The sequence below is a fragment of the Delphinus delphis genome, chromosome 15 (assembly GCF_949987515.2).
Source record: "Delphinus delphis chromosome 15, mDelDel1.2, whole genome shotgun sequence".
Classification (NCBI taxonomy): domain Eukaryota; kingdom Metazoa; phylum Chordata; class Mammalia; order Artiodactyla; family Delphinidae; genus Delphinus; species Delphinus delphis.
The window spans coordinates 81,033,139-81,056,922 of NC_082697.1; the positions used below are offsets into that span (position 1 = coordinate 81,033,139).

The window sequence follows — 23,784 nt, forward strand, 5'->3', positions numbered from 1 at the left end:
TTTGGCCGTGCTGGGTCTTAGTTGTGGCATGCGGGCTTTTAGTTGCAGCATGTGGGATCTAGTTCCCTGACCGGGGATGGAACCCGGGTGCCCTGCATTGGGAGCGAGGAGTCTTAACCACTGGACCACCAGGGACGTCCCTGAGCTGGCATTTTTATGCACACCGCCCCCCCACCCCCACCCCAGACCTCTCTCTAGTTGCCTGGGGTAGAGTCTGACCCCATTTGACTGGAGGTTGGAAAGAGGCCAGGCTCCTGAGAACTTCTCTCCCAGCACCACTTAAATCCTGTGGTTCTTTTAGCTTCAGATTCTTACAAGTTTGGGGGGTTATTTGGGGTTGAAGAGGAAATGCTGGCTACAACCTTACTCCATCTCAGAAGTGACATCTGAACAGAGTTTTGATGGACAAACAGGAATTCTTCAGGGAAGCAAGGAGTATTCTGGAAACACTGAACAGTATTTTTAAAAGAATGGAAGCATAACCTAAGCTTCCACCTCAAGGAACTAGAAAAAGTAAGGCCAAAGGGAGAAGATGGGAGGAAATAATGAAGAGCAAATATAAATGAAACTGAACACAGAAAAACAATAAAGAAATTCAAACCAGAAGCTGGTTCTTTGAAAAAGTCAATAAAATTGACCTCTAGCAAGACTGACAAAAAAGAGAGAACAAGAAAAAGAAGACTCAAATTATGATTATCAGAAATGAAAGAGGGGATAGCACTAAAGATCCCATAAACATTGAATTATACTTGGAGAACAACACAAGCAACTCTACACACATAAATTTCACAGCTTAGATAAAATGGACCAGCTCCTAGAAAACAAACTACCAAACTAACCCAAGATGAAATAGATCATCTGAATAACTCTGTAACTATTAAGGTAATTAAATTCATAGTTAAAAAAAAATTTAGAACAAGAAATATCTAGGCCCACATGGTTTTACTGGTGAATTCTACCACGCACACAAAAAAAGGAAGTAACACAAATTCTACACAATCTCTTCCAGAAAACAGAAGAGGAAGGTACATTTCCTAATTAATTTTATGAGGCCAAAACCAGACAAAGATAATACAAAAGAAGAAAAATCACAGATGGATACCTCTCATGAACAACACAAAAAATCTTCAACAAAATGTTAGCAAACTGAATCCAGCAGTATATAGAGAATGATATACCACAACCAAGTAAAGTTGATTCCAAAGATGCAGGACTGGTTCAGTGTAAGAAAACCAAACAGTATTATCTACCATATTAACAAGTTAAAGAAAAAAACACATACGATCATGTCAATTGATACAGAAAAACCACTTAACATAATTTAGTGCCCACTTATGATAAGAGCTCTTAGCAAAAAGAGAATGGAAGGAACTTCCTCAACCTGGTAAAGAGCATCTACAAAAAAACTACAGCTTCCCATCATACTTAATGGTGTAAGACTGGACACCTTTCTCTTAAAATCAAGAACAAGGAAAGGATGTCGTCTCTCACCACTCTCATTGTTGGAAGTCCCAGCCAGTGCAATAAGGCAAAGAAAAGATTGTAAAGGAAGAAAAAAAACTGTCTCTATTTGCAGATGACATGATTGTGTATACATAAAAAGTCCCAAGGAATCTAAAAAAAACATATAATTAATAAATTAGCTTATTAGCAAGTTTGCAGGATACAAGATTAACATACAAAAATCACTTGTAGGGCTTCCCTGGTGGCGCAGTGGTTAAGAATCCGCCTGCCAATGCAAGGGACACGGGTTCGAGCCCTGGTCCAGAAAGATCCCACATGCCACGGAGCAACTAAGGCTGTGCGCCACAACTATTGAGCCTGTGCTCTAGAGCCTGCGAGCCACAACTACTGAAGCTTGTGTGCCTAGAGCCCGTGCTCCGCAACAGAAGACACCATTGAGAAGCCCGCACACCACAACGAAGAGGAGCCCCCGCGCACTGCAACTAGAGGAAGCCCGTGCGCAGCAACGAAGACCCAAGGCAGCCAAAAAAAAAAAAAAGTTAAAAAAATCAATTGTATTTCTATGTACTGGCAATAAACAGCTGGAAACCAAATTTTAAAATCATTTACAATCACTCCAGAGAGAGAGGGGAAGGGGGAGGAGGAAAGGAGGGGGAGCGAAAAATATTTAAGTATAAATGTAACAAAACATGTACAAACTCTGCTTAAAACTACAAAATGCTAATCAAAGATCTAAATTAATGGAGAGATATACTGTGTCCACGTATTGGAATATTCAACATAGTATAGATGTCAATTCTCTCCAAATTTAATGCAATTCCTATGAAAATCCCAGCAAGAAGTTTTGTAGATGTAAATAAGTTTATTGTAAAATTTATATGGCAAGGCAAGAGAAGTTAAAGCAATTCTGAAAAACAAAAAGTTGGAATCACACCACCTGATTTTAAGACTTACTGTGTAAACACAGTATCAAGACAGTGTGATATCTGCCAAGGGACAGACACAAAAATCAATAAAATGGAATAGAGAACCTAGAAATAGATTCACACAAGTACAGCCAGCTGATTTTTTTTTTTTTTAAGAAACTGTTTATTTTCCATCAACCTATTTCCATTTTAAGAGCTTGTGGAAGAACTGCTTAAGACCACTCAGTGCTTGTTCCCACCCACTCAGCGGCCTGAGCAGTGGGAACTGCAGACCAGTGTTCAGTGGCAGGTTGAGCACTCCAGCCTCCAGTGGGGAACTGTTGAAGAGGCACGGGGACACCTGCACACCTTCGGACCAGTCCACCACCTGGACTGGTAGCAGTGAACTCAGGAGCTGGAGCAATCCATTCACCCTGAAATTCCTCCTTGGTCACAGCCTTCTCAGCTGCTGCCTGCTCATCCTTTTCAATCTCTCCAGGATCTCTGTAGAAGTAGAGATCAGGCATGACCTCCCATGGGTGTTCACGGGAGATGGTGCCACGCACGCGCAGAACTTCCCCGGCAAGCATCCACCACATCAGACCCACTGGGAAGGAGTGAGCTCCCTTGTTGTTGCATGGGATGGCAATGTCCACATTATCGCAGAGGAGAGTCTGCGTTACACAGAGCAATGGTAGACAGGTTAACGTAAGAGGCCTCTGGGAGAGGCAGGTGGTCAGCCCTGGGATCAGTAACCACCGGAAGTCTTGGCTCCCGGAAGGCTGCCTGGATCTGGTTAGTGAAGGTTCCAGGAGTGAAGCGGCCAGCAATAGGAGTGGATCCAGTGGCAGCAGCAAACTTCAGCCCAGCTCGCTGGCCAGTATTCCTGGAGGATATGACACTGACATCAGCTGGGTTTTCAATGGCAACAGTGGCATGAGCTGCCAACAGAAGCTTCTCCCAGGTTCTCTTCAGATTTATTATGTAGATGTCATCACTTTTCCTTTTGCAGGTGTACTGTTCCACTTGGAAGCCAAGGTTGGTGCCACCTAAGTGGGTTCCTGCTGCAAGGAATTTGAGGACATCCTCCTCCTTCATTTGCAGGACATCAAAGGCTCTGGAAATTGTGAAAGTTTCCCTTTAAGTTACGATGGGAGTCCAGAACAACGGCGTATGGACCCCTGTCTGGCTGGCGCGGAAAAGCCAGCCAGCTGATTTTTGGCAAAGGTGCAAAAGCAGCTGAATGGGGAAAGAATGAGTCTTTTCAGCAAGTGGTGCTAAAACAACTGAATAAATAGGCAAAGAACTGAACCTCAGCCCTATGCAAAAAATTAACACAAAATGGATGGTAGATCTAAACATAAAATGGAAAATTATAAAACTTTTAGAAGAAATATAGGAAAAAAGTCTTCATGACATAGGGTCAGGTAAAGAGTTCTTAGATACAACTCCAAAGGCATGATCCATTAAAGAAAAAAATTGAGGACTTCCCTGGTGGCACAGTGGTTGGGAGTCCACCTGCTAGTGCAGGGGACATGGGTTCGAGCCCTGGTCCGGGAGGATCCCACATGCCGTGGAGCAGCTGAGCCCGTGTGCCACGGCTGCTGAGCCTGCGCTCTAGAGCCTGTGAGCCACAGCTGCTGAGCCCACGTGCCACAACTACTGGGGCCCGGCGTGCCTGAAGCCCGTGCTCCACAGCATGGGAGGCCACTGCAATGAGAGGCCCGCACACTGCAGCGAAGAGTGGCCCCCGTTCGCCACAACTGGAGAAAGCCCATGCACAGCAACGAAGACCCAATGCAGCCAAAAATAAATAAATAAATATGTGAAAAGTAATATATGGTTTAAAAAAAATTGATAAATTGTACTTCATCAAAATTAAAAACTTTTACTCTGTGAAAGACCACCCAGCCACGGACTGCGAGAAGATACCTGCAAATCACATATCCAACAATGGACTTGTATCCAGAATAAAGAACTCTCTAAATTCAAGCGTTAGAAAACAACTCAATTACGGACTTCCCTGGTGGTCCAGAGGCTAAGACTCCGTGCTCCCAATGCAGTGGGCCCGGGGTTCCATCCCTGGTCAGGGAACTAGATCCCACATGCTGCAACTAAGAGTTCGCATGCTCCAACTGAAAGATCCCGCATGCCACAACGAAGATCCCGAGTGCTGCAACTAAGACCTGGCGCAGCCGAAAAAAACAAAACCAAACAAACAAAAATAGAAAATGGGCAAAAGTCTTGAACAGAGGGTTCTTTAGCAAAGAGGGTATAAGGATGACAAATAAGCACATAAGATGTTCAACACAGCCATTATGGAAATGCAAATTAAAACCATGATGAGATGCCACTGCCCACCTATTAGAATGTCTAAAATTAAAAATTTTGACAATACTAAGTGTTTAGGAGAATGCAGAGAAACTGGATCTCTCATACACTGTTTGTGGGAATTTTCAATGGTCCAGCCACTCCGGAAAATAGTTCAGCAGCTTCTTCTAAAATTAAACATACACTCACCATATGACCCAGCAAGAGCACACATGGGAATTTACAAACTCGTACACAAATGTCCACAGCAGTGTTTGTAATAGCAGTGTTTGTAAAAGCCCCAGACAGGAAACAACCCTTGTGTCTTTCAATGGGTGACTGGTTAAAGTGTGGTACATCCCTACCATGGAATACTACTCAGCAATAAAAGTTGGATCAAGGAGACCCATTAGGCTGCTGGAAGACTACGTACATCCTAGAACAATACTGTGCTGAGCAGCTCAGAGTTTACTGTGGAAGGCAAACAAGATGAGCAAGACAGTGCAACCGCTGCTCAGCATGGAGCATGGATAGGGTTCAGTGGACCCTCAAGGAGGTACAGCCAATATGACCTTGGGGGGATGCAAGATGTTCCACAGGACGCAATGGCTAAGGTGAGGCAGTAACGTCTAGCAGTTGGGCTCAGATCCTGTGCAGTACCTCCTGTTACAATGGAGAGGTCTGGGAGGTCTGAGCCCTGGGAGATAGGGAAGTAGGAGGGAACCAGCAAAGGATTCAGAAGGAGCAGCTGATGAGGTAGGAGGAAAACCAAGGGATACGGTGATCTGGAGGCCAGGTGAAGAAAGCATTTCTTGGAGGAGGTAGTGACCAGCTGTGTCATATGCTGTTGGTAGGCCACAGGAGATAACAAACCAGTGGATTTAGCAATGTGGTGATTTTGCACTGGTGACTTGACAAGCATTTACACTTGATTGACCAAAGAACTTAGCTCGTTAGAAAAAAAAGGCAGAGAGTTTGGCTGTTTACTCTTACTTGAGACTTCCCTTTCATCTCGATAAACCATCTAACCACAACTCTTTGTTTAGTTCAAAAGCTTCCAAATTCAAAACAACACAGACCAAGGCATTTTACAGCATAGTCTTGAATAAACCTGAATAAACAAAAATATCTTAGGTCCAAGTGATTTTCTTCATTCAAATTCTTTTCTTTAATTTTGTATGGGAGATTCACAGTTCTGATTTGTTTCCTTTCTCAGAGAGGGTGCTTATGCAATTCAATTTCCACAGTGTCATCAGCAGCAAACGCATTCTCACTTTACGGCTGGGGGAGATTACTTGGCCAGGATCACAAGCTGGTATACAGGAAACCCAGGGCGACCGATCAATTACTCCAATCTTCTACCTTGGAGTCCAGCGTGCTCTCCCTGACACAAAGCATCTGGTAGGTAGGTAGGTACTACTGTCCAATCAAAAACATTTTCATGATAGCATTCGAAGCCCTCAACTTAAGTTTCACTTCACTTCTCATCCAACTAGCAATCCAGGTCCTCTTCTCCCATCAGCCTGGCTTGTCACTATTCTAAAGCTGATGCTCACTTTTCTTAAATCTACCCAAATCCTGCCCTTCCTTCCTGCTCAGCACAGGCCACCACTGTCCCTGACTGCTTCCCCTTCACAGGGGTTTCCCCCCTCTTTCCCCTGTACCATTTCTCCACTATAATTTACAATCTCACATTTGCTAATTAATCATTAAAACAGGCCAAAAGGCGAAGACCTTATTCAGAGGGTAGGACACATCTAGGAAAGTGGGCGGGGGGGGGGGGGGGGGGACAACAACAAAAGCTTTGGAGTAAGAAAAAACAGCTGTCATAAACTTGAGAACTTTGTTCTAGAAGAACTTGATTGGAGATTGGATTCTGTTGATATATTTTCACACAGTTAACAATGTGAATATTGTGGACCCAGAAGGCCCCACTAGCTAACATTTGTGGAGTGCCTGCCCTATACCAAGCACTGTGTTAAGTGCTTTACCATACAATCCAGAGACTCCGAAAGGAGTAAAGTTGCCCAAGGCCACGGTCAGTATAGGATGGAACCGGCACATAAGCCCTCGCTTTAAACAATTGCATTTTCCAGCCTGTGAACAAGCAGCTTCACTGACTACACTGAGGCAGGAATCCTGACTGCAAGAAAGACAAGGGAACTGAAAAAAGCAGACACGAAAACTATAAGTGCATAGAAACCTGGGGTGTGCTCCGTGCAAGAACAAAGGGCCTTCCTGGTAGCTCCGGAGGTCGGCGCTCCGTTTTGGCGAAACACAGAGGACTCAAGTTCCAAGTCTGAATTTACCCTTCCCTGTCCTGAGGATTATATTGTTTTTGGTAACGGCTGTTTTAGGACGCTGGGAAGTAGAGTATACATTCTGGCGTAACTTCCAAAGAAAACGGTGAAAACACACACAAGACTTTTTCATCCTAAAAAGTTCAGGGAATCGGAAAAGTCATTCTTGAAAACCTCCTTTTTAAACAAAGGCGGTGTCAATCTACTTCTCACATTTGCATAGTAGTTTCTCTCTTTCCGAAGCCTTTCACACTCACCTATTTTAATTCTTTCAGCACTCCGGAAGGGAGTGGAATGGGGGCCAGGGATGGGGCGGAGCAGAGCATCAATACCTTACTATAAAACAGAAACTGAGGCCCGACACCGTCAACTCCTTCGCCCCCGAGGTCTAGGGGGCTAGTCGGTGGCGGAGCCAGAAAGAAACTCCAGATCTCACCAGCCAGTGCTGCCTCGGACTTGTTTCTAAACCATTAGGTTCCTCGTTTATTTCGTATACCCCGGGGATGTCCGACGAACACACCTCTGGGTTGTACGTGGTCTCCTTCAATCCAGGCGGGCTTCCCGGAGGAAGCCGACCGTCCGGGAGGCGGGCGATGCCGCTAGCGGCGGCCTTCGTCGCGATGGTCGCGCATCGCGTGCAGGGGGGGGGGCAGCCGGGGAGCACCCCGGGGACACCCTCACAACCCCCCGGCCCGCAGCAGGCTGTGTCACGTGAGGCACCGGGCTCCCAGGTCACGTGCCGGGGGGGGCTCGGGGGAGGCGGGCATCCGGGCCGCGCCCGCCGGGCACGCTAGGAGCGCGCTAGGCCGTGCGGGTCGGAGCGGGCCGGAGTAGCAAAGGGGGGCAGTGGCGGTGGCGGCGGCCGCGGCGGGGGCGGAGGGGGCGGCCCCGCGGCCCCGCGTCCGCGTCACGTGGTGTGAGGCGGGCAGCCATCTTGCTACAAACACAAACAGAGAGGAGCGGCCGCCGCGGGAGCGCCAGCGCCCCCTCCCCCGCTGCCGCCGCCCCCCGGCCCGCCGCGCGTCGCCAACGCCCCGGGACCGGAGCCTCGCGCCGCCCGCCCGCCGCGGTAAGCGCCCGGCGACCCCGCGGAGCCCGGCCCGCGGCCGGGCCCGGGCCAGGCCCGCCCCCGACGCCGAGGCGGCCGCGCCGAGCCTGCGAGAGCCAAAGCGGGAGCGCGGGCCGCCGGCACGGACCCTCCCCCGTCTCCTCCCGAGGCCGCCGCCCCCGACTCCCGGTGTGCCCGCCCTCCGGCCCTCCCCGCTTGACCCTCCCCCGGCGGGGGCCGGGCCCCCGCGCCGCCCGGAGGGAGGCCGGCTCCCTCCCGGGGGCGGCCGCCCGCGCCCCCGCACCTGGCGCCCCCTCCCTGAAGGGCACGCCGTCCTCCCGGGCCGGCCCGCCTCCTTCCCACCCCCGCGCTCCTAACGGTAGCTCTCCGGCCCTCGGAAGCCCGGCCCAGGCCCCCCGCCTACCCCCGCCCGCATCCTCCGCCCGGGGGCCCGGGACCCTAATGCCCGGTTCTCCCCGGAGATATCCACCAACGCGCCTCCGGTTTCTTATCGGCCTGAGCTGGGCCTGGCGAGTCTTAAAGTCCAAGCTTTCCGTGACTTCTGGCTAACGTGGAAGCCTCTCCTCTTAACCACAGCACTTCGCCTGGGTCTTCGCCTAAATTTCCTTTCAGCGAGCGACATTAGTGCTTGGTCATTGGGGTCTTCTTCCTCCCGGTTGCCCGGCCGTGTGAAACACCTTAGTCTGTCCTGTCGCCAGGCTGGGCCCTTCCCAGCCCATCTCCCCTGATGCAGCAGCTCCCCAGTCACGGCCCCTCACACTTTGCCTTTTTTTTTTTCCCAAGTTAACTTTAAAAAGACCCTCATCTCACACGTCTTACCCAGCCATTACTAGAATTCCCAGTGAGAGTACTGGTCTGGTCCATCATAGGGCCGGGCCTAGCCCCGGGGATAGATGCTCAGCCAGTACTTGTTGGCCAGCTCTTTCTTCCAGTCACCCCAGTCTCACTCCCCTCTTGCTTCTCATTGCTGCTTTTCCAGAGATCAGCCTCCACAGCCTTTCTGCTGCCCGAGAGCTGACACGCGGTTGCAATTTAGCCCCCGCCCCTTGGCTTGCATCTGAAACACCTTGGGTACCAACAGGCTGGTCCCCTTAGCTTCTCACAGTGTGGGTGTTTGCTCTCTGGTCCTTCATCGGTACCGTTCCCTGTGCAGTCCCAGGCCACCCACCCTCACCCCAGACTCAGTTTTATTTCCTAGATGGTAGGTCTAGTGTGTCACTGGGCAGGGTTGGAACAGATCTGGGCGTTGAGTGGCTGCCATGGCCTGGACCAGGGACCTCGAGGGGTCCCACATGGTGATTACAGTCAAGTGAGTTCTGTTCTTAGACTCCTGGCCTGTCTTTCTCAGCCAGCAGATATGTCAGTGTTGTCTGTGGTTTGATGGATTAAAGGACCCCAGTTTGCCCTGGCTTTTACATCTGTAGTTGGAGTTTGGGATAGGAAAAAAAAAAAAAAAAGCCCCACTTTAGAGCAGAGGAGGTGAGAAGTGGCTACGGGAAGGATTTTTTTGTTTGTTTTTTTTTTTGATGTGGACCATTTTTCAAGTCTTTATTGAATTTGTTACAGTATCGCTTCTGTGTTTTTTTTTGTATTTATGTTTTGGTTTTTTGGCTGCGAGGTATGTGGGATCTTAGCTCCCCAACCAGGGATCGAACCCACAGCCCCTGCATTGGAAGGTGAAGTCTTAACCACTGGACAGCCAGGGAAGTCCCTATGGGAAGGATTTTAAAAATTCTAACGAGAAATTAAAAATGGTTTAAAACTCACAAAGTGTGCTTGTGAATTCGGGGTGGTTCCTGCTGCACATGTGCCCCTTCTCCAGTCTCAGGTAGGGTGTCGGAGACGTCAGTGTCTCCTATCAGGGCAGCTGCAGCCTCTCTTCCTTGTTTTCTCTGCCTGGAGCCCAAGACTGGGCAAGTGGGCAGAAGGGATCAAATGAGGTAAAGTGTGAAAGTGTTTTGCAAACTGTTAACTACGAGACATGCTGCGGGGCCTTGTTATGATGGCTCTGAGGGCAGAGCTGGGAAAACTGACCAGCTGGGAAGAACATGGGCTTGCACCTCTTTTTAAGTCTCAAGAGTTCTCCTACCCCGCATGGAGAATCTTTCCATCCTGAGAAAGGGCGGAGTCGCCTCCAACAGGCTTGGGGCTGGGTGGTTGCTCAAATGTTGGGGAATTTGGTATTGTACTTCTGTTAATAGTGGTACCTTCCTGTGCCAAAGCACATTGCTCTGGATTGGGGCTAATTTTCGCGGTGATGGAATGAGGAAATAACGTTCTTAACTTAGTGTGTACTGGGACTGCCTATTCTCTGGATTTTTTCCTTCTCCTGTAAGTTCTGAACCCCAGAGAACAGGGTCCCCTCGTGTTCCCTCAAGCCTGTCGTGAGCACCCAGGACCAGTGTGTGTCCTCTCCCTTGGACTCCGGCAGGGGGCAGTCTTTTAAGAGCAGTAATTCAGGTGTTCAGGGAGTGAGGGTATGCTGAGGCTTGAGAAGGAGAAGGGGGCGGGGTGTGGATAGATGTGGCAGACAGATGCTGAGAGGTGGGGGCTAAGCACAACATCCTTAGGTCAAGTAGCCGGGGAGGGATGCTGTCTCCGTCCGCTGCCTGCCACCTCCTCCTCTTTCCTTCACTGGAAGGGGATCCAAATGCTGGGCTTTCAAAGTTTGTGATAGACTCAGGACAATTTTGTTTAATCTATTCTTTTCCCGAGGATTTCCCTCCTGGCAGGATTGCAGGTTTCTCTCATGGGACAGTGTAATTAGGGAATGATTTCCTTGCTCTTCAGAGGCAGGAATGAGCTGGAGTAAATTTGGTTTCTCTTGTCTTACATTCTTCCCCATAAACAGACAATAGGTATGGTTACCTTCTGCCTGCGGCACACAGTGGGGTTTCTTAACTGTGCCCCTGTTGGTAATCCGGGCCCAGACAGCTCTTTGCAGTGAGGGCCGTCCTGGGCAGCGTAGGATGTTGAGCAGCAACCCTGGCCTCTGCTCACTGGATGCCAGTGGCATTTCCCAGTCATACTGACCATAAATGTCCCCCGACATTGCCGCATGTGTCCTGGGAAGCAGAGTTGCCCCCAGCTGAGAAGCGGTGGCTTTGACGAAGGGCGTGGGAAAGACGCACGCCTGTTTGGAGCTAGAAACGGTGGGGCGCGTGTGTGCTGCCCACAGTCGGAGGGCCAGGCAGCCACCGGGCTTCTGGGAGCCAGGCCTCCCCTGGCTGGGCCCGCCTGGACGCTTGACCTTTCTCACCGGCCGCTCCTCCACTTCCTCTCGCCTGATTGCCTGTCTCTCTCGCCTCCGCAGTTTCCCTGCTTCTCACACCGGGAGCCAGCGCTTTTTCTCAGTTCGCTCCTTGCAACCAGGACAGAAGGGCGACGGCTGAAGTGGGAAGCGCCCGGCGGCCAGCCGCCTTTGCCACTCCCTGGAGGGGTGGGAGGGTGAGTTGTCCCCTTTCTGTCCTCCCACCCCGCAGCAGCTTTCCATGCTCGCAGGACTCTTTGTCCCATCCGTCTAGGATGGGGCTCTTCTGGGGTGGCCTGGAAGAGGCTCAGAACAGCCTCTCCTGAGTTTGTTTGAAGGAAGTGGGGTGTTTTTCTTGGAGTGACGAAGACTTAGTATGTGATAGCTATCCCCAAATGTCTTCTTTTCCCCCAAGCCTTTTTTTTTTTTTTACCAGTAATGTTTATTTTATTATTATTTTATTTTGGCCGCACCACGCGGCATGTGGAATCCTAGTTCCCCGACCAGGGATCGAACTTGCGCCCCCTGCATTGGAAGCATGGAGTCCTAACCACTGGACTGCCAGGGAAGTCCCCCCACAAACCTTTTAAAAATGGTCAAATATAACATATACCATTTTAGCTATTTTTTAAAAATTATTTTTATTTTTTTGTTTTTGGTTGCATTGGGTCTTTGTTGCTGCGCGCGGGCTTTCTCTAGTTGTGGCAAGCGGGGGCTACCCTTCGTTGTGGTGTGCAGCTTCTCATTGCAGTGGCTTCTCGTTGTGGAGCACAGCCTCTAGGCACGCGGGCTTCAGTAGTTGCGGCGTGTGGGCTCAGTAGTTGTGGCTTGCGAGCTCTAGAGTGCAGGCTCAGTAGTTGTGGCTCACGGGCTTAGTTGCTTCGCAGCATGTGGGATCTTCCCAGACCAGGGCTTGACCCCGTGTCCCCTGCATTGGCAGGCGGATTCTTAACCACTGCACCACCAGGGAAGCCCCCACGCTAGCTATTTTTAAGGATACAATTCTGCAGCGTTAAATACATTCATCACGTTGTTGTGCAGCCATCCACCTCATCCCCAGAACTTTTTCATCTGCCCCATTTCAGCTGGAACTGTCCCTGTTAAACAACTCCCCACTCTCCTTGCCACCCCACCCCCAGCCCTGGCACCCACTGTCTACTCTGTTCTTCTGAATTTGACTCCCCTGGTAATCTCACGTGAGAGGAATCATCCAATATTTGTTCTTCCGTGACTGGTATGTTTTATTTAGCTAATGTTTTCAAGAGTCATTCGTTGGCCAAATTACATAAGGGTTGTAGCATAGACAGAACTAACCGGACTCGGCTGTTCTGGGAGGCCTACTCGAATTCAGTGACAGGAAGAGCTTTTCAACAGGCCTGTCTTCTCTGACGGCCGTGTGGGCTGTGGCGTGCTCCAGCTCCAGAAGTGGCTAGCTGAGGCTGTTGTAGAAGAGACGCCCGTGCCGGGGGAGGTCAGCCCTGCTCTGGATGGTCTCACAAGCTGCATTTCGCCCTAGGACGCTGGGATTCTGGGAGTGGGTCCCGTGGCTGTCGTGGAGTTTGCTCTGGGCTGCAGCTTTCCCCTGGCCCCTTTGGTGGAAACCCTTCTTCTTCCTTCCTTCCCAGAGTTGTGGAGTCTTGGAGTCGATGGGAACTGTGGAGGTGCTCCGGTCCCGCCTCCGCCCCAGCCAGTGAGGGAAGCCCTTACACGGCTCCCTGAGACCCTGCCCTCCCCCCATCTGCTTGGCACCACCAGGGATGTGCCGCCTCCTGAGAGCCGCCTCCGCTGTTCCTTAGAGGGACGGGTCGCTGCCACCACCACAACCGCTTCTGTCAGCCTCAGTAACTCTGACCTTATTCCCGCTTTGTGGTGAGGGAGCCTTCTTCCTAGCTTGTATCACGGTAACGTCGTTCCCTCCTTGGCTCTCTGTCCTTACGATCGGGCTCTTCCAATCCCAGGGACCGGGCCTCGGTGTTGACTCCGGTCTGGTGAGTGAGCCCTGGGCACGCTGGCTGGAGTGGCCGGCCACGGCCTTCAGCGCGCCCCACCTCAGGCTCTGGAATAGCCCCCGCTCCCCTTGTACTGGGTCTCTCCCCAAACTGAGTCTCTGGATTCTAGCTGCCAAGCGGCCAGACCTGAGTGTTCTCAGGGGAGAGGTAATTTTGCTCCCAGACAAACTTCTCACCCTCTTAATAACTGGCCTTTTCTCTCTCTAGAACATTTGGGACTCCAGTGGGTTTTTTGCTTGTGTGTGTGTGTGTTTTATCTTTGTCCTAAACATCCACATGTATCTCAGGCACCCCTTCACTGAATGCCGGGCCACTTGGCGAGAGTGCCGAGCTGTCGGGAGGTGCCTGGCGTTCCCTGCCACACCCCCAGCACCTCCGCCAGGCTCGGCCGAGTGAACTGACTGCTCGAGAGGCCTGATGAGTGGAGGGCAGCGATGAGGAGGAGCAGGGCCTGGGCTGCCCTGTGCTCCGTAACCAGCGGCCTCCAGGCAGCTGTGGGCCTTCTCGTTATGCAGGACGGAGGAGGGCTGGAGGCAGGGAGGTCTGTCTCACCTTTAATTTAACCCCACTTTCTTTTCTTCGCCCCTCAATAAGGATCTTTCCCAGATGTGAAGGTCCCTCCCTGGGCACTGCTCTGGTCAGACCAACATCCAGTTGCCTGGGGACCCTGGTTCACTCCAGCACAGGCCCTTGCCTGGAGAGAGCCCGGCCCCTGCCCTGCCTGCTTCCCTGGGCAAGGCTGCCAGGTGAGTCTGGGCCAGAGGGAGGGCGTCCCCCTGCGGAAGCTGGAAGGGGCTCTGCCTGCCTGTTTTCCTCCCCTCCCCCAGGCCTTCCTCCACCGTGACTGTTTGGTTAACTCATGGTGTGAGTGGCACGTGGCTGGCTTAGGCGAGTCCTTACAGAGCCCATTACTGTACCCACCTAGTCCTCATACCCTCGGGCTCTCCGGCTGTGCTGTCTCCAAGGCCCAGTGTCCCCCACGTCTCCACAGGTGTTTGGAGAGTGAACACCCGGTACCCCCTCCCCTGCTCATCCCCTCGACCTCTAGGACACGCCCAGCTCCACAATGGCAGCAGAGACCCTCAACTTTGGGCCTGAGTGGTGAGTCAAGTGTGCTTTGGGTGGCGTAGAGAAGCCGGGAAGGACGGGGCTGCTCAGATTTCTGTCCCTCTCCTTCTCGTGCCCCTTCTGCAGGCTGAGGGCCCTTTCTAGTGGTGGCAGTGTGGCCTCCCCACCCCCATCCCCCGCCATGCCCAAATACAAGCTGGCCGACTATCGCTACGGGCGAGAGGAGATGCTGGCCCTCTATGTCAAGGAGAGCAAGGTAGGGGCGGGCGGGCGTGGGGTGTGGCCCAGTTGCCCGCTTGGCCTTGGCCGGTGGAGAGGGCCTCGGAGCATGTGATACCTCCTGCCCCCGTTGACAGGTCCCCGATGAGCTGCAAGACAAGGAGTTTGCTGCGGTGCTGCAGGAGGAGCCGCTGCAGCCCCTGGCGCTGGAGCCTCTGACCGAGGAGGAGCAGGTGGGGCCCTGCCGGCGGGTGCCGCGTCTCCACCGTGGAGGGGGCTGGAGTTGGGAAGGCAGGTGGTGGAGTTGCGGTTGTGGATGGAGTGGGAGCGGTCAGGTGCCTGGGTCCTCACTCCCACCCCTGGCTCCCTCCTCAGAGAAACTTCTCCCTGTCAGTGAACAGTGTGGCTGTGCTGAGGCTGATGGGGAAAGGGGCTGGTCCCCCCCTAGGTGGCGCCTCCCGTGGCAGGGGCAGCACGCGGAGCCGAGGTAGAGGGGGTTATGGCGTGTTCTGGGGCGGGCAGCGGTGGGATTCGCGGTCTTGAGGACTTGGAGGGGTGAGCCGGCAGGTTTCCCACGCGCACCTCATTCCTCCTCCAGGCCGCGGCCGCGGTGACAGTTGCTTTTACCAAAGAAGCATTGAAGAAGGCGATGGGGCCTTTGGCCGAAACCCCCGGGAGATCCAGCGTAGCCAGAGTTGGGATGACAGGTGCAGGCTGGGAGAAGGGGGCACAGAGGCAGAGCAGAGAGGGGCCCCGGGGTTAGGGCCCAGGGTCTCACGGAGGAAGGCTTGGGTCTTGTCGTCAGAGGGCACCAGGAGACCCACCAGATCAGCCCTAGTCAGAGAGCTCTCTGTGCCCTCTGACCCCCTATGACCCTGCCCTTTTCCTTCCGATTCTCTGGGCACGCCCTTGGGCTTCCTTCCAAGCCCCCCCCGTCCCCCTGCCCCCCCCCCGCCCCCTCCCGCACCTCTCGGGGCAGATTGAACAAGGTGAGCAGAGATCCTGCAGGTTGGGGGCGGAACTGTCCTCTGACCCACACCTGTCCCTCCCACAGAAGCGAGAGGCGGTTTGAGAAGTCGGCCAGGAGGGATGGAGGTATGGAGAGTGGCGAGGGTGGTGGCCAGGCCCTGAGTTCGTTAAGAGGTGGGGGAGGACTGAAATGGGTGGCCCCGGTTGGGGGATGTTTCCTGGGGGAGGTGGTAGGGGCAGGAGGGCCCGGAGCTGGGCTCCTCTTTCCCAGCAAGGTGTATAGTAAGAGTCTTGCAGGGACCGTGGCCGCCGCCCGCTGACTGTGTCTTCCCCTGCTCCCAAGCGCGATCCGGGTTTGATGAGGGAGGGGCTGGCCCGAGGAAGGAGCATGCCCGCTCAGATAGCGAGAACTGGCGTTCTCTCCGGGAGGAACAAGAGGAAGAGGAGGAGGGCAGCTGGAGACTTGGGGCAGGACCCCGGCGAGATGGCGACCGCTGGCGCTCTGCCAGCCCTGGTGAGATGGGGGCCAGGTGGGCGCCGTCGGGGGCGGCGGGTGGCGAGAACTTCCTGTGAGGGTGGGCACCTACGGCCAGGCAGAGGGAGCAGAGAGTTCTGGAGCGGGGCGGGTGGGAATGCAGTCCCGGAAGTGCCGGTTCCGGGCCGGGGGTCCCAGTGGGCGGCAGAAGAGTGGGGACTCTGGCTTGACTGGGATACCGATTCTCCTTCTCCGACTTTTCCTGCCCAGATGGCGGCCCCCGCTCTGCTGGCTGGCGGGAACATGGGGACCGGCGTCGGAAGTTTGAATTTGATTTGCGAGGGGATCGAGGAGGGTGTGGTGAAGAGGAGGGGAGGGGTGGGGGGGGCGGCTCTCACCTCCGGAGGGGCCGAGGGCCTGACGGCTTTGATGACGACAAGGATGGGCTCCCGGAGTGGTGTCTGGACGATGAGGATGAAGAAATGGGCACCTTCGATGCCTCCGGGGCCTTCTTGCCTGTCAAGGTATCTGCGAGGCGGCAAGGGGGAGACTTTTCTTAGAGGTTGGTGGGAACCTGCCCTGAGGGGGTCCTCTCACTCCACTCTTTTTTCCTCTGCCGTTCACCTCCCTGTCATATCCCCTAACCTGTGCAGAAGGGCCCCAAGGAGCCCATTCCTGAGGAGCAGGAGCTCGACTTCCAGGGTCTGGAGGAAGAGGAGGAAGAGCCTTCCGAAGGGCTGGATGAGGAGGGGCCTGAGGCGGGTAAGCCTGCGCGGTAGGGCAAGGAGGACGCCTGCAGCCTCGAGCGAGCGGGGTCCGCGGGCAACACGGAGGGAGGCCGGTGCCGACACAGTGTGGGGAGGAGCCTGCAAACAGCAGGGCTGTGTCCAGAAGGCCAAGGGTCAGATGAAAATCAAAGCAGAATCAAAATGACCTTCGACAGTCCCTCGAATCTGTCGAACACGGTATTAAACCAGTGGTATTGTGTGTACAGCCCCGGACGGTGATACGGATCCGTGTCCATTACCGCAGGGGCAAGAGAGGAAGTGTGCAAAGTGGGGTTTGTGGTGTCAGTTCACCGAACCTTAGTTGTGTTGACCAAAGATACGTGGGTGGACTCAATACCCAGAGGCCCTTCTGACCACAAATGGAAGGTTTGTGCTAAATCATTTTGAAGGCCTTCTGGCTCTTTGGTTTTGAATTCTGGTAATTACCCTTCCCTTTCAGGTGGGAAAGAACTGACCCCACTGCCTCCTCAGGAGGAGAAGTCCAGCTCCCCATCCCCACTGCCCAGCTTGGGCCCACTCTGGGGAGGCAACGGGGAAGGCGATGATGCTCTGGAGAAAGACCTGCCGGCAGCTGAAGGTAGCCAGAGGGCAGGGCCGCCCTTTCCCTGGAGCCTGGGGCTGGTGGGGAAGATGCTCCCCTTCCCTGTGGGAAGGAGGTGCAAGGAGTGTTTGTGGGGGGGCCAGAGTTAGCGCCGACTTTTCTGGAATAAGGGTGGTAGAAGGGGGACTGTCTCGCTCCCTTCTCTGGACTCACCCATTCCATCTTCCCTTCTTTGCTCCTTCTAGGAGACGATATGAGGGCAGTGCAGCTGAGTCCTGGGGTGGGTTCACCCCCTGGCCCACCTGGAGATCTGGAAGATGATGAAGGCTTGAAGCACCTGCAGCAGGTGTGAGGGGGCCTGAGAAGGCTCTGGGGATCCTCCCCTCTTGGGGGGACAGAGAGTCTTTATTCCGTCTGTCGTTGCCGCGGTTCCAGGCTCTTCCCCATTGGTCCCGCTGTGTTAGGACCTGCTCTCTTGACCCCACCCCACCTTAGCCCCAGCCCCGTCCGATGTTGCTGGGCTTGGCCGGTTAAGCCTTCCCCTCTCTCCCTGGGTTCCCAGGAGGCGGAGAAGCTCGTGGCCTCCCTGCAGGACAGCTCCCTGGAGGAGGAGCAGTTCACAGCCGCCATCCAGGCCCAGGGCCTGCGCCACTCTGCAGCTGCCACCGCCCTCCCCCTCAGCCATGGCGCGGCCCGGAAGTGGTTCTACAAGGACCCGCAGGGGGAGATCCAAGGTGCCCGTGGGAAACAGGGCATGCAGGAGGGGCTCCTGGGGCGTGGGGACAGCACCGTTCTCATCAAGGGCTCCTCTGGCGCACCTTTCTGACCACAGCCCCCTTTCCCTTGGCCCAGGCCCCTTCACGACACAGGAGATGGCGGAGTGGTTCCAGGCGGGCTATTTCTCTATGGCCCTGCTTGTGAAGCGGGGCTGTGATGAGGGCTTCCAGCCGTTGGGTGAGGTGATCAAGATGTGGGGTCGTGTGCCCTTTGCCCCTGGGCCCTCACCACCCCCACTGCTGGTGAGCATACCCCCCTTTGCACAGAGCAGGGACGGGAGGTGGGAGCCTGGCGGATGGCAGCGGGTGCTGCAGAGCAAGCCAAGGTCAGAGCCGCCGGAACTCTCTGGCCCTCACTCAGGGAAACATGGACCAGGAGCGGCTGAAGAAGCAGCAGGAGCTGGCGGCAGCCGCCTTGTACCAGCAGCTGCAGCACCAGCAGTTTCTGCAGCTGGTCGGCAGGTATGGGGGGCCCAGCAGGGCTTGTCAGTAGGGCTGCACTGGCCCTGTGGCCGGCCCACCTCATGCCCGTCCACTTCTCGGCAGCCGCCAGCTCCCGCAGTGTGCGCTCCGGGAAAAGGCAGCTCTGGGGGACCTGCCGCCGCCGCCGCAGCAGCAGCTCACCGCGTTCCTGCAGCAGCTCCAAGCTCTCAAGCCCCCCAGGTGTGTGGGATGCTCCATCCTCGCTCCGTGTTCCCGTGGCCACGCGCACAGCCCTCGGGTGGTGGGGGCGTGGGGTGCAGGCTGGAAATGGCTTTAGGGTGCTGAGTGTCAGTGCTCTGCTCCCCAGGGGTGGGGACCAGAACTTGCTCCCGACGATGAACCGGTCCCTGTCAGCGCCAGACTCGGGCCCCCTCTGGGACATACATACCTCAGCCTCATCACAGTCAGGTGTGTGGCCAGCCACTGCCCGCCCGGCCCATCCTGAGCCCTGAAGGCCCCTCCCTATCCCCGACGGCCGCGGGTGAGTGGGTACCCTGAGGCCTGAGCTCCCTCCTGCAGCTGCCTTTGTTCCCTGCAGGCGGTGAGGCCAGTCTTTGGGACATACCAATTAACTCTTCGACTCAGGGTCCAATTCTAGAACAACTCCAGCTGCAGCATAAAGTGAGTGGGCGTCTGGGGCTGGAGTCCTCGGGTATCGGGGGCCGGGCCACGGCAGGGAAGGCCTGACGTCAGGTCTGATGTCGACCGCTGCAGTTCCAGGAGCGCAGAGAAGTGGAGCTCAGGGCGAAGCGGGAGGAGGAGGAGCGCAAGCGCCGAGAGGAGAAGCGCCGCCAGCAGCAGCAGGAGGAGCAGAAGCGGCGGCAGGAAGAAGAGGAGCTGTTTCGGCGCAAGCAGGTGGGGGCCCGGCCGAGCGCACGTCCTGCCTGGGCCGGGCCGGGGTGCCCGCCGGCCCTCACCGCGTCTCTGCCTCAGGTGCGGCAGCAGGAGCTCCTGCTGAAGCTGCTCCAGCAGCAGCAGGCGGTGGCTGCCGTCCCTGTGCCTCCTGCGCCCAGTTCCCCGCCCCCCCTGTGGGCCGGCCTGGCCAAGCAGGGCCTGTCGATGAAGACGCTGCTGGAGCTGCAGCTGGAGGGCGAGCGGCAGATGCATAAGCAGCCCCCGCCTCGGGAGCCTTCGCGGGCCCAGGCTCCCAACCACCGCGTGGTGAGCAGGCTGGGCCTGGCCCCTGCTGGCTGGCACCTTGGGGCCCTCGGGAACCCCTTCCGGTCAGCTCCCGGGGTGACCCGGGGTGGGGGGCACACTGGTCCCCATGTGACCCTGGAGGCGCTCTCTTCTGTGAGGCCCTCACCTCACCTCACCCACCCGCCGTGCCACCTGAACGAACCTCCCACTCAGCGTTGAGTGTGTGTGTCCCGGCCTGGGCCACCCTGACTTACTGCCCTCTGTAGCAGCTCGGGGGCCTGGGTGCCACCCCCCTGAACCAGTGGGTGTCTGAGGCTGGGCCGCTGTGGGGCGGGCCCGACAAGAGTGGGGGCAGCAGCGGCCTGGGGCTCTGGGAGGACACCCTCAAGAGCAGCGGGAGCCTGGCCCGCAGCCTGGGCCTGAAGAACAGCCGCAGCAGCCCCTCTCTCAGGTGGGCGCCGGGGCCTGCGGGGGTGGGCGTGGGAGGGTGCGGGACTCCTGAGCTCATCAGGTGGGTCCCGGGGCCTGCGGGGGTGGGCGTGGGAGGGTGCGGGACTCTCTCAGGTGGGCGCCGGGGCCTGCGGGGGTGGGCGTGGGAGGGTGCGGGACTCCTGAGCTTCACCTCCATCCCGCTCAGTGACTCGTACAGCCACCTGTCGGGTCGGCCTGTGCGCAAAAAGACGGAAGAGGAAGAGAAGCTGCTGAAGCTGCTCCAGGGCATCCCCCGGCCCCAGGATGGCTTCACCCAGTGGTGTGAGCAGATGCTGCACACGCTGAGCACCACGGGCAGCCTGGACGGTACAGGCGGCTTTCCCCGGGAGGCCGGCTGGGGGTACCAGACCCGCATCGGTGGGCTCTGACAGCCCCATCCTGCCCCGCAGTGCCCATGGCTGTAGCGATCCTCAAGGAGGTGGAATCCCCCTACGACGTCCATGACTATATCCGTTCCTGCCTGGGGGACACGCTGGAAGCCAAAGAATTTGCCAAACAATTCCTGGAGCGGAGGGCCAAGCAGAAGGCCAGCCAGCAGCGGCAGCAGCAGCAGGTGAGGTTTCACAGAGCCCTGGCCAGAGGCAGTGAGGGCGCCCAGCGCTCCCCTGACCGCCCCCCTCCCTCTCTTCTGCTTGGCAGGAGGCTTGGCTGAGCAGTGGCTCCCTGCAGACAGCCTTTCAGACCAACCACAGCACCAAACTCGGCTCTGGGGAGGGCAGCAAAGCCAAGAGGCGGGCACTGATGCTGCACTCGGACCCCAGCATCTTGGGTGAGTTTGGAGTGGGGAGGAGGCTCCTTGCTCAGCACTGGGCAGGAGCCTGGGTGGGTGAGCTCAAACCCAGCTTCCCCTGGCTTCAGGGTACTCCCTGCATGGACCTTCTGGTGAGATCGAGAGCGTGGATGACTACTGACCAGCCCGTCCCACCAGCACCCTGGGCTATAGGCCAGGGGCAGCAGCAACGGCTTGGACCCCTGGGTCCCCGGCCTGCAGGCTCCCCACGAGGAGCATAGGAGGAAGCAGGGGCAGGGTCCCCAGCACTTGTTACAAACCACACGATGCACCTTAACTCACCCACCACGAGGCACTTTACAGATTGGGGGGAAGGGTTTTTTTGTTTTGTTTTTGTTTTTAATTTTAAACAACATTGAAGAAAACATTAGAGACAAAAAAAAATTGTTAAGAAGGAGACTCTAAGCACTCCCTTTCCCTTTTGGGGATGGGGGAGCAACAATGGAAGATCCACAGAGGTTTTTGTTTCGTTTTTTTTTTCTTTTTTTTTTTTTTTTTTAAGAAAAAAGAAAAACAAAAAAAAATGGTTAGGAGACTGAAAGAAAAAACACACTGTTATTTTGGGGCAGTGGGGACACGGGCCCCACGGACCTGTCCTGCCTGGCCCCCGAGGCTGCACTTACCCTCCCTGCCCCACACGGTGGGCCACTGGGGTAACTGGAAGCTGGGGTGCCAGCAGTTTGCACAGCGAGGCCCCCTCAGCCCCGCCGGCCGGACCCGCTGTGAACGGCTCCCTTGTTGCTGTGACTGTGGCAGAGGTGTCTGAGGTGGGGGCCGAAGTAGCCCCTTGGCTTCGCTGCTTCTGGGGAAAGTTGCACAAATGGGCCAGGCCGCCTCAGCGCCCCAGGCTGCCGCCCTGCACTGGCTGACAGGGTGGATAGGAGAGGGCCGGCAGTGCCAACCTCATCTGGCTGTCAGGCCGACAGAACTTCCACTCTGGCCCTGGTGAGGGGCTTCCCCCTCCGCTGCCATTCGGGGGGCCGGCCTGGGTGCGAAGCTGAAAGTTCCAGCTCCCTGCCTTGCCACATGAATGTATTCTCTGGGCCACGAGCCCCTGCTGCGCCCGCTGCCTCACCGAGAGAGGTGGGGGCGGAGCAGTTCCTCCAGGAGCTGGAGAGAGAGGCGCCACTTCATGACTGTTGTTCCTCCTGTGAAGGGGGCAGGCGAGGGGCCAAGGAGGCCACGGAGTGGGCCGCTTGGGGCTTCTGGTTGCAGTGCGGGGCTGTTAGAAGGGAGCCCCCCACCTGCAGCCAGCTGTGTGGGACATGGACCACCCAGCTCGGCCCTGACCCCTCCATTGACCAAATGGGAGAGGAGCAAGCGGCCTCTCCCCTCCCTGCTCCCCTCATGTTTTTAAATGTTGGGTAGGGTGGGGTGTCAAGAATGGGAGTGTCTGTCTCTCCTGGGTCGGGGGTAGGCTGCCCTTCACCAACTTATTCCCAATCACCTACCTGGGTTTGTCTCCATTTGGGTTGTTTTTTTTTTTTTTTTTTTTTTTTAAGTTTGTTGTATCTTTTGGATTTCTCATTTAACTTCTCCCGTGGACCTCATTGCTCAGAGCGCAGTATTAGGGCAAGATTCTGCCACTGCCTCCCCTCCATGAATGTATTTATCCTTCCTGCCCTGGGGAAATGGGGAGTGGCCCCAGTTTTCTTTCCCCATCTATCCCCAGAGAGATGATTTTTTTTAACTTTTTTTTTTTTTTTTTTTTTTTGCACCAAAGTGGCAACTGGGTCAGTGTTGGGGGATAAAGCTGGCCTCGGGGGTGGAGGGGCCCCCTCCACCTGCTTCTCCCTGGTTTCAACAGTGTTAGCGTCCGTGAAAAGACAATATTCTCTCTAAAGCAATAAGGGGGTGATGGGCCAGGGGGAAATGTCTTGCTGCTGCTGGCCCCCCAGCTCCCCCTTTCCTCGAGCCAGTATTTGGTGGCATTAGAGGTGTTGGGGGAGTACTGTTGTGACTGAATGTAACTGCCCCCACCCCTGCCGCAGCCAATGCAGGGGGAGGGGGGATGACACTCTTCCCCGTCTCTTCCTTCCCCTCCCCCCCCCCAGCTAAAGAGACTTTGAATTTAGGGGGCCCTTGAGCCTGGAGAGGCCTTAACCCTGTGAGGAAGTGTAGGGGGAGCCCTCTCCCACCCCCATCCCCTTCTGAGAGTGGTCAATGTTTACAAGCCCCTGAGCCCCCCAGCCCAGGGACTCAGGCCCCTTGCTGTCCTTTCCCAGCCCGTCTTCCTGGGCCCCGGCTGCTCCCCCGCCCTTCCTGGGGTTAGGGTGGGTGCAGGGGTCATTCTGTATCCTTGTCTGCCTTGTACCCACCATCTCCCCAACCTGTGTGACTCCCTTCTCGTCTACCTGCCTCTGTAAATACTCCGCTTCCCCCCAATAAAACTTGGTGTGTGTTCTCCCCTCCTGCGTCTGAGTTGTTTCTTGGGGTAAGGGGATGTTGGGAACGAGAGGCACAGCTCAAAAGAGCTGGGAACTGAAAAAGCCACAGGCAAGGGGTGGCTATGGTCGGCCAGCCTAACCAGGCCAGACTAGAAATGGGAGGGCTGTGTGTGTGGAACACCTGTGACCTGCGGGCCAGAGAAGGTCCTCCCACCTGTGACTCCGCTTCCGGCTGAGGAGGAGTGGTAGTCCCCACCCCACTATTTGGAGCCCCACATCCCCCCAGCTGGTCTGCCGCTAGGGAGAGATACCTAGAGCGAGGAAGACATAAGCAAAGGTAGAGACCAGG

The 23,784-nt window shown here is 55.6% G+C and overlaps 1 protein-coding gene and 1 pseudogene across 2 annotated transcripts; one reads left to right on the forward strand and one right to left on the reverse strand.

Moving 5' to 3' along the window:
* Positions 1-2,602: 2,602 nt before the first annotated feature.
* LOC132438282 (small ribosomal subunit protein uS2-like) lies at positions 2,603-7,636 on the reverse strand (annotated as a pseudogene).
* Positions 7,637-7,935: 299 nt separating this feature from the next.
* GIGYF1 (GRB10 interacting GYF protein 1) lies at positions 7,936-21,304 on the forward strand. 2 transcript variants are annotated; one of them, XM_060032325.1, is made up of 27 exons: positions 7,936-8,048; positions 11,362-11,495; positions 12,924-14,053; positions 14,299-14,408; positions 14,502-14,631; positions 14,732-14,827; positions 14,970-15,081; positions 15,193-15,301; positions 15,649-15,689; positions 15,907-16,077; positions 16,309-16,562; positions 16,692-16,800; positions 17,266-17,403; positions 17,613-17,713; positions 17,930-18,101; positions 18,220-18,386; positions 18,505-18,605; positions 18,690-18,806; positions 18,934-19,034; positions 19,165-19,247; positions 19,341-19,481; positions 19,560-19,787; positions 20,033-20,217; positions 20,404-20,564; positions 20,648-20,811; positions 20,898-21,027; positions 21,117-21,304. In XM_060032325.1, the coding sequence occupies exons 4-27, from the start codon at positions 14,374-14,376 to the stop codon at positions 21,167-21,169; spliced, it is 3,099 nt and encodes a 1,032-aa protein (XP_059888308.1). In that variant the 5' UTR covers positions 7,936-8,048; positions 11,362-11,495; positions 12,924-14,053; positions 14,299-14,373; the 3' UTR covers positions 21,170-21,304. The 2 variants fall into 2 exon arrangements, with proteins under 2 accessions (XP_059888308.1, XP_059888309.1); XM_060032326.1 differs by having other exon boundaries at positions 20,036-20,217.
* Positions 21,305-23,784: the final 2,480 nt, after the last annotated feature.